At 45.9% G+C, this 13,381-nt stretch overlaps 1 protein-coding gene across 1 annotated transcript in view; it reads left to right on the top strand.

Moving 5' to 3' along the window:
* PARP8 (poly(ADP-ribose) polymerase family member 8) overlaps positions 1 to 13,381 on the top strand; it is a 337,824-nt gene that overhangs the window by 293,900 nt on the left and 30,543 nt on the right. Inside the window, exons 19-20 of the mRNA XM_056541980.1 lie at positions 5,351 to 5,399; positions 12,973 to 13,085. Of these exons, the coding sequence (XP_056397955.1) occupies positions 5,351 to 5,399; positions 12,973 to 13,085 (162 nt within the window). The remainder of the gene's footprint in view (positions 1 to 5,350; positions 5,400 to 12,972; positions 13,086 to 13,381) is intronic.

The following is a 13,381-nucleotide window of genomic DNA, read 5'->3' as shown; positions in this document are numbered from 1 at the left end:
TGTTTAAAAAAAAAAGGTATGCGGTTGCAGTACGGTTTTTAAACTGGAGACAAAATCGTGGTCAACACCCCTTCCATTAAAAATGGACAAAATTTTCAAAAACACGTTTTTTTTTCTATAAAAACGGACGGAACTGTATGCACTTTTAAAAACAGTATACGGTTTAAAAACGCATACGGTTTACTTTTTCCCATACTTTTCCATCCGTTTTTTTGCCATATGGTTTTCTTTAGAAAAGCGGAATGAAAACAGTATGGCAAAAACGTGATGTGAACCCAGCCTAATACTCCAAAAATACACATGGGTTTAGGATCATACAAAGACAAGGTAGGGTCTTGTAAACAGATGAAAATGGGGTCCCCATTCTACTTAGTCACTAGTTTTATAAGGAACATATGGTAGATAAAAGGGGGGGGAGGGGGTGTCATGTAACAGATTTTGCCATAGGGCCCAGGCAATTTAGGTTATTCCTTTTCCTCTGTCTGTTGCAAAACAAAAACGAAAAATAAAAAAAACTCTAGTAACTCCATCGTTATACACTCACTGGCCACTTTATTGGGTACACCTGTTCAATTGTTTGTTAAAGGGGTACTTCCATGGAAAACTTTTTTTTTAAATGAACTGGTGCCAGAAAGTTAAACAGATTTGTAAATGATGTAGCGTATAGATGAGTAGTTCGGCACTGCTAATTTCTGAACCTGAAAGCGCGTGGACACTAAGTCGCTGTAGCGGAATGGGGATACGGTGGTGCTCGGACTCACGTAGAATATACCATCAGTGCATGAGAAGACAAAGAAAAGTCGGCACTCACCGGGTTTCCAATTCAGCAGATTTTATTGCACGTTGCTCACAGCCGTAGTACAATTCTAGGGGAGACAACGGATGGTACAAGGGGGGTACCACAGAGAGGCGACACCTGTGTTTCACACTTAGTAGTGCTTCAACGGGCCTAACTCTTTACCGGAACATGTCATCTTCTTATACAGGTGAGTTTAGTAATTGGACCTATCACCATCTAACACACCTTGTGACGTTAAAAGAAGGGGAGGAGGTTGCTTAGTTAAGCTTGTTCCTACTTAGATCTAGCTCATTGTTCAGACTGCCAGGACTAGTATCATAAAAAACACTCTTAGAAGCAAACTGAGACATCAACTTTATCATTAAGCCCTAAGACTCCCGTTGCGTCAGTAGCAATTATCCATTGTATCTCTCTTCTAAGAAGGTTTTTATCAGATCTTAGTCCCGGTCGTGCAGCTACTTTTTCTATTCCTGCAAACCTTAATGATTCGTGACTTCCTCCATGGGCTTCCACTACATGGGAAATAAATCTGGGAGCTCCCTTTTTAGTGCGTAGAGAGTAAAAGTGCTCTCTGATTCTAGCGCACATTTGTCTGATTGTTTTCCCTATATAGTAGAAGCCACATGGGCAAAATATAACATAGACCACGTTTTTTGTTCTACACGTAATAAGTTCGCTAACCGTATGGGTGATTGGACCTATTCTGAATGTTTGCAAGCCGAGATTATATTTACAAAAATTACAATTTTTACATTGAAAATTCCCTGTTGGTACATGACTAGTTAACCAATCTGTTGTATTTTTCTTTTCTTTATCTTTTTGTGTGTTATGTGCACGTTTCAATACTTCTCCTATTGTTTTCGTTTTTCTATAGGAGATTCATGGTTTCTTTCCTGCCATTTCTTTGAGGTCTTCATCTGTCTCTAGTATATACCAATTCCTCCTAATTGCTCTCTCTATCATTTTATTTACCGGTGAATTCTGAAATGTGAACCTATTCAAGGGCGCGTTTTTATGTTTTTTTCTGCATAATTCTTCTCTGTTTTTCTCATCTGCTTTTTGTCTCCCTTTCTTAATTAGATCTACTGGATAGTTAAGTTCTATTAATCTTCTTTCTAGCTCGGTTGCCTGTTTTTGATATGTTGAATCTTGAGTGTTGTTTCTTTTTAAACGTAATAACTGTCTGTATGGGATTCCGTTTTTAACTGCTTGTGTATGGGAACTTTGATAGTGAAGTATCGTGTTCTTAGCCACTTTTTTCCTGTATCCTTCACTTATTAGTTTCCCTTCTTTCACTAACAATTTAATATCTAGAAATTCTAGCGTATCTCCGCCATATTGGTGTGTAAACTCCATATTATAACCTTTAACGTCATTAAGGTAATCTACGAACTGATAAAATTGGTTTCTAGTTCCTGACCATATTAACAAAATATCGTACCATCCGTCGTCTCCCCTAGAATTGTACTACGGCTGTGAGCAACGTGCAATAAAATCTGCTGAATTGGAAACCCGGTGAGTGCTGACTTTTCTTTGTCTTCTCATGCACAGATTTGTAAATGACTTCTATTAAAAAATCTTAATCTTTCCAGTACTTATTAGCTGCTGAATACTACAGAGGAAATGGTTTTCTTTTTGGAACACAGAGCTCTCTGCTGACATCATGACCACAGTGCTCTCTGCTGACATCTCTGTCCATTTTAGGAACTGTCCAGAGCAGCATATGGGAGTACTCCTTTAACACAAATAGCTAATCAGCCAATCACATGGCAGCAACTCAATGCATTTCGGCATGCAAACTTGGTCAAGACAACATGCTGAAGTTCAACTGAGCATCAGAATGGGGAAGAAAGGAGATTTAAGGAGCTTTGGACATGGCATGGTTGTTGGTGCCAGACAAGCTGATCTGAACATTTTTAGAAACTGCTGATCTACTGGGATTTTGACTTAAACCCATCTCTTGGGTTTACAGAGAATGGTCTGAAAAAGAGAAAATATTCAGTGAGCAGCATTTGTTGGGGTCAGAGAAGAATGGGCAGACTGGTTCGAGATGACAGAAAGGTAACAATAACTCAACCACTTACTACAACCAAAGTATGCAGAATACTATTTCTGAGTACACACCACATCCAATCTTGAAGCAGATGGGCTACAGAAGCAAAGACCACACCGGGTGCCACTCCTGTCAGATGAGAACAGGAAACTGAGGCTACAATTCACACCAACTCACCAAAACTGGACAATGGAAGTCTGGAAGAACATTTTCTTGGCACACTTTGGGAACCTTAGTACCAACTGAATATTGTTTCATCCCAACAGCCTACCTTAGTATTGTTACTGACCGGACCCATCCTCTGATGATACTTCCAGCAGGATAATGCCCCATGTCACATGACATCATCTCATACGTGACTATGAGGTCACTAGACTCCACTGGCCTCCACAATCCTATGAAGCACCTTTGGGATGTGGCGGAACAGAAGATTCTCATCATGAATGTGCAGCCAACAAATCTGCAGTAACTGTGTGATGTCATCATGTCCATATGGCTGAACTGTGTGATGTCATTATATCCATATGGAGAAACTGTGTGGTGTCATCATGTCCATATGGCTGAACTGTGTGATGTCATCATATCCATATGGAGGAACTGTGTGATGTCATCTTGTCTATATGGAGGAAATGTGTGATGTCATCATGTCCATATGGAGGAACTGTGTGATGTCATCATATCCATATGAAGGAACTGTGTGATGTCATCATGTCCATATGGAGGAACTGTGTAATGTCATAATGTCCATATGGCTGAACTGTGTGATGTCATCATGTCCATATGGAGGAACTGTGTGATGTCATCATGTCTATATGGAGGAACTGTGTGATGTCATCATGTCCATATGGAGGAACTGTGTGATGTCATCATGTCCATGTAAAGGAACTGTGTGATGTCATCATGTCCATATGGCTGAACTGTGTGATGTCATCATGTCCATATGGAGGAACTGTCTGATGTCATCATGTCGATGTGGAGGAACTGTGTGATGTCATCATGTCCATATGGAGGAACTGTGTGATGTCATCATGTCTATATGGAGGAACTGTGTGATGTCATCATGTCCATATGGAGGAACTGTGTGATGTCATCAAGTCCATATGGAGGAACTGTGTGATGTCATCATGTCCATATGGAGGGACGGTGTGATGTCATCATGTCCATATGGAGGGGCTGTGTGATGTCATCATGTCCATATGGAGGAACTGTGTGATGTCATCATGTCCATATGGAGGAACTGTGTGATGTCATCATGTCCATATGGAGGAACTGTGCAATGTCATCATGTCCATATGGAGGAACTGTGTGATGTCATCATGTCCATATGGAGGAACTGTGTGATGTCATCATGTCTATATGGAGGGGCTGTGTGATGTCATCATGTCCATATGGAGGAACTGTGTGATGCCATCATGTCCATATGGAGGAACTGTGCAATGTCATCATGTCCATATGGAGGAATTGTGTGATGTCATCATGTCTATATGGAGGGGCTGTGTGATGTCATCATGTCCATATGGAGGAACTGTGTGATGTCATCATGTCTATATGGAGGGGCTGTGTGATGTCATCATGTCTATATGGAGGCTATGGAGGGACTGTGTGATGTTATCATGTCCATATGGAGGGTATGGAGGGACTGTGTGATGTCATCATGTCCATATGGAGAAACTGTGTGATGTCATCATGTCCATATGGAAGAACTGTGTGATGTCATCATGACTATATGGACCAACATTTTTGACTAATGTTTCCAGCACCCTGTAGAAAGTATGTCACGAAGAAGGAAGGCAAAAGGTTGTCCAACCCAGTACCAGCAAGGTGTACCTAATAAAGTGGCCAGTGAGTGTAGTTTCCATTTATAAAAGAAAACATGGCGGGAGTGCTGAGTCTATCAAACAATGGACACAAAACTGCATGTGCCAGACCCCATTGACTCATGACAGAGATAGCGCTTTATGCTATTCCTGATAGAACAATGAACGGACACCATGTTGGTCGCATGAACATGGTCTTATAGTACTTCTATATAGCACTTTATACAGTAGCCAGTAAATACCCTAATAGTGCAATAAGATTTAAAAAAAAAAATAATTAAAATAAAAAAGTTCCTTCTATTGCTTCAGCAGATAGTCATTGCATGGAACAATAAAACCTTATGGAAATAAAGTAATAGATAATAGAGCCAATATATTATGTCACATTATGATTGAACGTGGTCGGCTTTCTGCGGTGTCTTATTACTTTCATCATAATTTTTATCTTTAGCGTGGAGCTGATACTGTTTGTCACTGTAACGGAGACTATTTCCTTTCCACTTTGTTACCTCGCACATTAAGATTTCCGCACGAAAGCCAATAAGAGAAGAGGCTGGAAAAAAGATATGTGCGGAATGTGCCATTCTCTAGGCCATTACCATGCAAATCTCTAACACATACTGAGATTTAGGAACTAAGTAAAAGAGAACATCTGTTTATTCTTTGCTTATTTTTTTGCAGGGTTATTTCAAGTAATAGATCTCATATAGTGAAACTGCCAGTTAACAGGGTGAGTTTGTTTTCCTATATAACGGGTGAAATTGTATGAGTTGATTATATGGTGCGTTGCTTTATGCTTTATATGCTGCATGGTTTTGTTAATATTTCTTCTTAGTCTCCCAAATGGGATGTCAGGACATATTTCACCCTCTAGATCAAAGCTTTACAGCCTAATGCACCATAGTTTTCCTAATGACCCAGTAGATTTGATGCTTCTTTTCCTCGTGGCCCAGTGGGATCACTCTTCTCATGTCCTTGGTTGCCCAGCTGGATAAATAGCAAAATAAAGCATGTCGTTGGTGGTGCACAGGATTTACTTTCTACTTGTTTGATGGTTCAGTTGCGATGCAGTAGTTGTCCCTGGTGGAACTAGACAAGTTTCTTTCTATTTGCTAGTGTCCCCAGAATAATAATAGTCGCACTATAAACCCAACATATAACCATCTTATGTAAAGTTCATTTCATACACTCCTCAACATAAAAAATTGCAACACTATGAAAGAAAAATCTTGGACTTATAAAATTTGTAGGATCGATCGGCATGGTAATGATATTCTATAGATAAAATATGGAAACAAAATATTCAACACATCTCGATTTATTCAGAATCAGGTATCAGCGCCATGCACAGAAACACATGCGCTTACATGCCTTGGCATGCTATAGACGAGATTATTGATAGTTGTCTGAGGAATGTTCTGCCACGCTGAATACACTTGGGCTCACAAATCATCAACAATTGCCGACCAATCACCTCAATGATGTGCTCAATGGCAGACAATTCAGAAATGCTGCAGGCCATGGTATCCTGTATAGGCTATGGAGGCTGCTCACAGTAGTATGTGCAATTTGTGGCCAGATGTCGACATGTTGGAAAATGCCTCCTTCTGAGAACCATGACCAAATCAATGTAACGGCGAGCTGTTAGTGGACCTGGAAAGAAAAAAAGTAAGGTCCGGCCACAGTACATTTGCCATCCCACACCACAATCTAGGGAGTAGGACCAGTATGATGTTTCCTCACAAAGGTCTCTTCATGGCATTGCCCATGGGGTCTTCAGACCAATATTAGAGACAAAAACTGGATCACTGATAAGGAAAGAATGCAGTGAGAGAAAAAACACACAGAGACGGCGCTCCAATGGTGAAGATCGTAGGTCACAGGAGAATTGTAGGGAGAATAGGAATATTGCTGTTACGCCGAGCGCTCCGGGTCCCCGCTCCTCCCCGGAGCGCTCGCTTCACTCTCCCTGCTGCAGCGCTCCGGTCACATCCTCTGACCCGGGGCGCTGCGATTCCGCTGCCAGCCGGGATGCGATTCGCGATGCGGGTAGCGCCCGCTCGCGATGCGCACCCCGGCTCCCGTACCTTACTCGCTCTCCGTCTGTTCTGTCCCGGCGCGCGCGGCCCCGCTCCCTAGGGCGCGCGCGCGCCGGGTCTCTGCGATTTAAAGGGCCACTGCGCCGCTGATTGGCGCAGTGGTTCCAATTAGTGTGTTCACCTGTGCACTTCCCTATATCACCTCACTTCCCCTGCACTCCCTTGCCGGATCTTGTTGCCATTGTGCCAGTGAAAGCGTTCCTTGTGTGTTCCTAGCCTGTGTTCCAGACCTTCTGCCGTTGCCCCTGACTACGATCCTTGCTGCCTGCCCCGACCTTCTGCTACGTCCGACCTTGCTTCTGCCTACTCCCTTGTACCGCGCCTATCTTCAGCAGCCAGAGAGGTGAGCCGTTGCTAGTGGATACGACCTGGTCACTACCGCCGCAGCAAGACCATCCCGCTTTGCGGCGGGCTCTGGTGAAAACCAGTAGTGGCTTAGAACCGGTCCACTAGCACGGTCCACGCCAATCCCTCTCTGGCACAGAGGATCCACTACCTGCCAGCCGGCATCGTGACAGTAGATCCGGCCATGGATCCCGCTGAAGTTCCTCTGCCAGTTGTCGCTGACCTCACCACGGTGGTCGCCCAGCAGTCACAACAGATAGCGCAACAAGGCCAACAGCTGTCTCAACTGACCGTTATGCTACAACAGTTACTACCACAGCTTCAGCAGTCATCTCCTCCGCCAGCTCCTGCACCTCCTCCGCAGCGAGTGGCCGCTCCTGGGCTACGCCTATCCTTGCCGGATAAATTTGATGGGGACTCTAAGTTTTGCCGTGGCTTTCTTTCCCAATGTTCCCTGCATCTGGAGATGATGTCGGACCTGTTTCCCACTGAAAGGTCTAAGGTGGCTTTCGTAGTCAGCCTTCTGTCCGGAAAAGCCCTGTCATGGGCCACACCGCTCTGGGACCGCAATGACCCCGTCACTGCCTCTGTACACTCCTTCTTCTCGGAAATCCGAAGTGTCTTTGAGGAACCTGCCCGAGCCTCTTCTGCTGAGACTGCCCTGTTGAACCTGGTCCAGGGTAATTCTTCCGTTGGCGAGTATGCCGTACAATTCCGTACTCTTGCTTCAGAATTGTCCTGGAATAATGAGGCCCTCTGCGCGACCTTCAAAAAAGGCCTATCCAGCAACATTAAAGATGTTCTGGCCGCACGAGAAATTCCTGCTAATCTACATGAACTTATTCACCTAGCCACTCGCATTGACATGCGTTTTTCCGAAAGGCGTCAGGAACTCCGCCAAGATATGGACTCTGTTCGCACGAGGCGTTTCTTCTCCTCGGCTCCTCTCTCCTCTGGTCCCCTGCAATCTGTTCCTGTGCCTCCCGCCGTGGAGGCTATGCAGGTCGACCGGTCTCGTCTGACACCTCAAGAGAGGACACGACGCCGTATGGAGAACCTCTGCCTGTACTGTGCTAGTACCGAACACTTCCTGAGGGATTGTCCTATCCGTCCTCCCCGCCTGGAAAGACGTACGCTGACTCCGCACAAAGGTGAGACAGTCCTTGATGTCTACTCTGCTTCTCCACGTCTTACTGTGCCTGTGCGGATGTCTGCCTCTGCCTTCTCCTTCTCTACTGTGGCCTTCTTGGACTCTGGATCTGCAGGAAATTTTATTTTGGCCTCTCTCGTCAACAGGTTCAACATCCCGGTGACCAGTCTCGCCAGACCCCTCTACATCAATTGTGTAAATAATGAAAGATTGGACTGTACCATACGTTTCCGCACGGAGCCCCTTCTTATGAGCATCGGATCTCATCACGAGAGGATTGAACTTTTGGTCCTCCCCAATTGCACCTCGGAAATTCTCCTTGGACTTCCCTGGCTTCAACTTCATTCCCCAACCTTGGATTGGTCCACTGGGGAGATCAAGAGTTGGGGGTCCTCTTGTTCCAAGAACTGTCTAAAACCGGTTCCCAGTAACCCTTGCCGTAACTCTGTGGTTCCTCCAGTAACCGGTCTCCCTAAGGCCTATATGGACTTCGCGGATGTTTTCTGCAAAAAACAAGCTGAGACTCTACCTCCTCACAGGCCTTATGATTGTCCTATCAACCTCCTCCCGGGCACTACTCCACCCCGGGGCAGAATTTATCCTCTCTCTGCCCCAGAGACTCTTGCCATGTCTGAATACGTCCAGGAGAATCTAAAAAAGGGCTTTATCCGTAAATCCTCCTCTCCTGCCGGAGCCGGATTTTTCTTTGTGTCCAAAAAAGATGGCTCCCTACGTCCTTGCATTGACTACCGCGGTCTTAATAAAATCACGGTTAAGAACCGCTACCCCTTACCCCTCATCTCTGAACTCTTTGATCGCCTCCAAGGTGCCCACATCTTTACTAAATTGGACTTAAGAGGCGCCTATAACCTCATCCGCATCAGAGAGGGGGATGAGTGGAAAACGGCATTTAACACCAGAGATGGACACTTTGAGTATCTGGTCATGCCCTTTGGCCTGTGCAACGCCCCTGCCGTCTTCCAAGACTTTGTCAATGAAATTTTTCGTGATCTGTTATACTCCTGTGTTGTTGTATATCTGGACGATATCCTAATTTTTTCTGCCAATCTAGAAGAACACCGCCAGCATGTCCGTATGGTTCTTCAGAGACTTCGTGACAATCAACTCTATGCCAAGATTGAGAAATGTCTGTTTGAATGCCAATCTCTTCCTTTTCTAGGATATTTGGTCTCTGGCCAGGGACTACAGATGGATCCAGACAAACTCTCTGCCGTCTTAGATTGGCCACGCCCCTCCGGACTCCGTGCTATCCAACGCTTTTTGGGGTTCGCCAATTATTACAGGCAATTTATTCCACATTTTTCTACCATTGTGGCTCCTATCGTGGCTTTAACCAAAAAAAATGCTGATCCCAAGTCCTGGCCTCCTCAAGCAGAAGACGCCTTTAAACGACTCAAGTCTGCCTTTTCTTCGGCTCCCGTCCTCTCCAGACCTGACCCTTCCAAACCCTTCCTATTGGAGGTTGATGCCTCCTCAGTGGGAGCTGGAGCTGTTCTTCTACAAAAAAATTCCTCCGGGCATGCTGTCACTTGTGGTTTTTTCTCTAGGACCTTCTCTCCAGCGGAGAGGAACTACTCCATCGGGGATCGAGAGCTTCTAGCCATTAAATTAGCACTTGAGGAATGGAGGCATCTGCTGGAGGGATCAAGTTTTCCTGTTATTATCTACACCGACCACAAGAACCTCTCCTACCTCCAGTCTGCCCAACGGCTGAATCCTCGCCAGGCCCGGTGGTCTCTGTTCTTTGCCCGATTTAATTTTGAGATTCACTTTCGTCCTGCCGATAAGAACATTAGGGCCGATGCTCTCTCTCGTTCCTCGGATGCCTCAGAAGTTGAACTCTCTCCGCAACACATCATTCCACCTGACTGCCTGATCTCCACTTCTCCTGCCTCCATCAGGCAGACTCCTCCAGGAAAGACCTTTGTTTCTCCACGCCAACGCCTCGGAATCCTCAAATGGGGTCACTCCTCCCATCTCGCAGGTCATGCGGGCATCAAGAAATCTGTGCAACTCATCTCCCGCTTCTATTGGTGGCCGACTCTGGAGACGGATGTTGTGGACTTTGTGCGAGCCTGCACTATCTGTGCCCGGGATAAGACTCCTCGCCAGAAGCCCGCTGGTTTTCTTCATCCTCTGCCTGTCCCCGAACAGCCTTGGTCTCTGATTGGTATGGATTTTATTACTGATTTACCCCCTTCCCGTGGCAACACTGTTATTTGGGTGGTCGTTGATCGATTCTCCAAAATGGCACATTTCATCCCTCTTCCTGGTCTTCCTTCTGCGCCTCAGTTGGCTAAACAATTTTTTGTACACATTTTTCGTCTTCACGGGTTGCCTACGCAGATTGTCTCGGATAGAGGTGTCCAATTCGTGTCTAAATTCTGGAGGGCTCTCTGTAAACAACTCAAGATTAAATTAAACTTTTCCTCTGCATATCACCCTCAATCCAATGGGCAAGTGGAAAGAATTAACCAGGTCCTGGGTGATTATTTACGCCATTTTGTTTCCTCCCGCCAGGATGACTGGGCAGATCTTCTACCTTGGGCCGAATTTTCGTATAACTTCAGAGTCTCTGAATCTTCCTCCAAATCCCCATTTTTCGTGGTGTACGGCCGTCACCCTCTTCCCCCCCTCCCTACTCCCTTGCCCTCTGGTTTGCCCGCTGTAGATGAAGTGACTCGTGATCTTTCCACCATATGGAAAGAGACCCAAAATTCTCTTTTACAGGCTTCATCTCGCATGAAAAAGTTTGCCGATAAAAAAAGAAGAGCTCCCCCCATTTTTGCTCCCGGAGACAAGGTATGGCTCTCCGCTAAATATGTCCGCTTTCGTGTCCCCAGTTACAAACTGGGACCACGCTATCTTGGTCCTTTCAAAGTCTTGTGCCAAATTAATCCTCTCTTACAAACTTCTTCTTCCTCCTTCTCTTCGTATTCCTAATGCCTTTCACGTCTCTCTTCTCAAACCACTCATCCTCAACCGTTTTTCTCCCAAATCTGTTCCTCCCACTCCTGTTTCCGGCTCCTCGGACATCTTCTCTGTCAAAGAGATCTTAGCTTCCAAAAAGGTCAGAGGGAAAACTTTTTTTTTAGTGGACTGGGAGGGTTGTGGTCCTGAAGAGAGATCCTGGGAACCTGAGGACAACATCCTAGACAAAAGTCTGCTCCTCAGGTTCTCAGGCTCTAAGAAGAGGGGGAGACCCAAGGGGGGGGGTACTGTTACGCCGAGCGCTCCGGGTCCCCGCTCCTCCCCGGAGCGCTCGCTTCACTCTCCCTGCTGCAGCGCTCCGGTCACATCCTCTGACCCGGGGCGCTGCGATTCCGCTGCCAGCCGGGATGCGATTCGCGATGCGGGTAGCGCCCGCTCGCGATGCGCACCCCGGCTCCCGTACCTTACTCGCTCTCCGTCTGTTCTGTCCCGGCGCGCGCGGCCCCGCTCCCTAGGGCGCGCGCGCGCCGGGTCTCTGCGATTTAAAGGGCCACTGCGCCGCTGATTGGCGCAGTGGTTCCAATTAGTGTGTTCACCTGTGCACTTCCCTATATCACCTCACTTCCCCTGCACTCCCTTGCCGGATCTTGTTGCCATTGTGCCAGTGAAAGCGTTCCTTGTGTGTTCCTAGCCTGTGTTCCAGACCTTCTGCCGTTGCCCCTGACTACGATCCTTGCTGCCTGCCCCGACCTTCTGCTACGTCCGACCTTGCTTCTGCCTACTCCCTTGTACCGCGCCTATCTTCAGCAGCCAGAGAGGTGAGCCGTTGCTAGTGGATACGACCTGGTCACTACCGCCGCAGCAAGACCATCCCGCTTTGCGGCGGGCTCTGGTGAAAACCAGTAGTGGCTTAGAACCGGTCCACTAGCACGGTCCACGCCAATCCCTCTCTGGCACAGAGGATCCACTACCTGCCAGCCGGCATCGTGACAATTGCTCACCTTAACGTGTTGTGCGGGCCGACACAACACTGTTTAGCGCTTTGATGAAGGTATGTCGGGAGGCAGCCGGCCGTCGGTCCCGCTTTGCTAGCGGTATTGAACAGGTAGACAGATGTGGAATCTAGGTAGCCTGGCAGGGCGAGCCAGATGTCCGAGGAAAATCCGACTTGTAGCTGGATAGGCGCACACCCGAGGATGGATACGGAGCCGAAATGGGTAATAAAGGCTTTACTTCTGCCGTAGAATAACAAGTTTCTAAGGGGCACCCCTCTAAACGCGTTGTTCTACACCAGAAATAAAGCCTTTATTAACCATTTTGGCTCCATATCCATCCTCGGGTGTGCACCTATCCAGCTACAAGTCAGATTTTCCTCGGACATCTGGCTATCACTGATAAGGAAAGACCTCCTGTTCAGCCTCCATTTCCATTTTTTCTGTTCAATACTTTGTGACTTTGTCAGCTTTAGACTGAAGTTCTACCTGTGCTGGTAGGGTTATAGAACTGTCGTAAAACATAATAAATGTCTGTGAAAATAAGGTTTTATAGTGCCCATAGCCATGTGTGTAGTGGTCTTTATTTGTAGTGAAGAAATAATATACGGTAGATTTAGAACACAATGCTCCTTAGTAATTGTATACATCAAGCTTCCAGACAGCCCTTTTTCCATCCTGAGTGATCCCATGTGCCCCAGACTGTATATTTGGGCTCAGTACAGAACTGTAATCATTTTCAGATACATATTTTATGTTTTGCAGCAACTGAAATTTATGCACACCCCTCACCAGTTCCTACTACTCAGCAGTCCACCAGCCAAAGAAGCGAATTTCAGAGCTGCTAAAAAACTTTTCGGAAGCACATTTGCATTTCAGTAAGTTCAGACATTTTTTGCTATTTCATAGTAACAGGATGCAGATAAATAACAGACCACCTAGGGTTGAGCACAGGATCGGTAGGCTTTATTTTATTTTGGTATTTAGAAATATAAGTTGATCTCTGCTCATCTAATGTAGTTGTCTACTAATAGTAGGCTACCAATCCTGTTCAAGTAAGGATAAGGGATATTATTGTGACCAACAGATTTTGGAACAGCTTGGATTCTGTCCCAATCTTATGGTCTTACTATTATCACTTGAAGTGTAGCAAAAACTTTTTATATAATGTAGA

This window comes from Hyla sarda, chromosome 1 (genome assembly GCF_029499605.1).
Source record: "Hyla sarda isolate aHylSar1 chromosome 1, aHylSar1.hap1, whole genome shotgun sequence".
Lineage (NCBI taxonomy): Eukaryota > Metazoa > Chordata > Amphibia > Anura > Hylidae > Hyla > Hyla sarda.
Note: the sequence above shows the minus strand (reverse complement) of the source record. Positions and strands in the feature narration are given on the sequence as shown.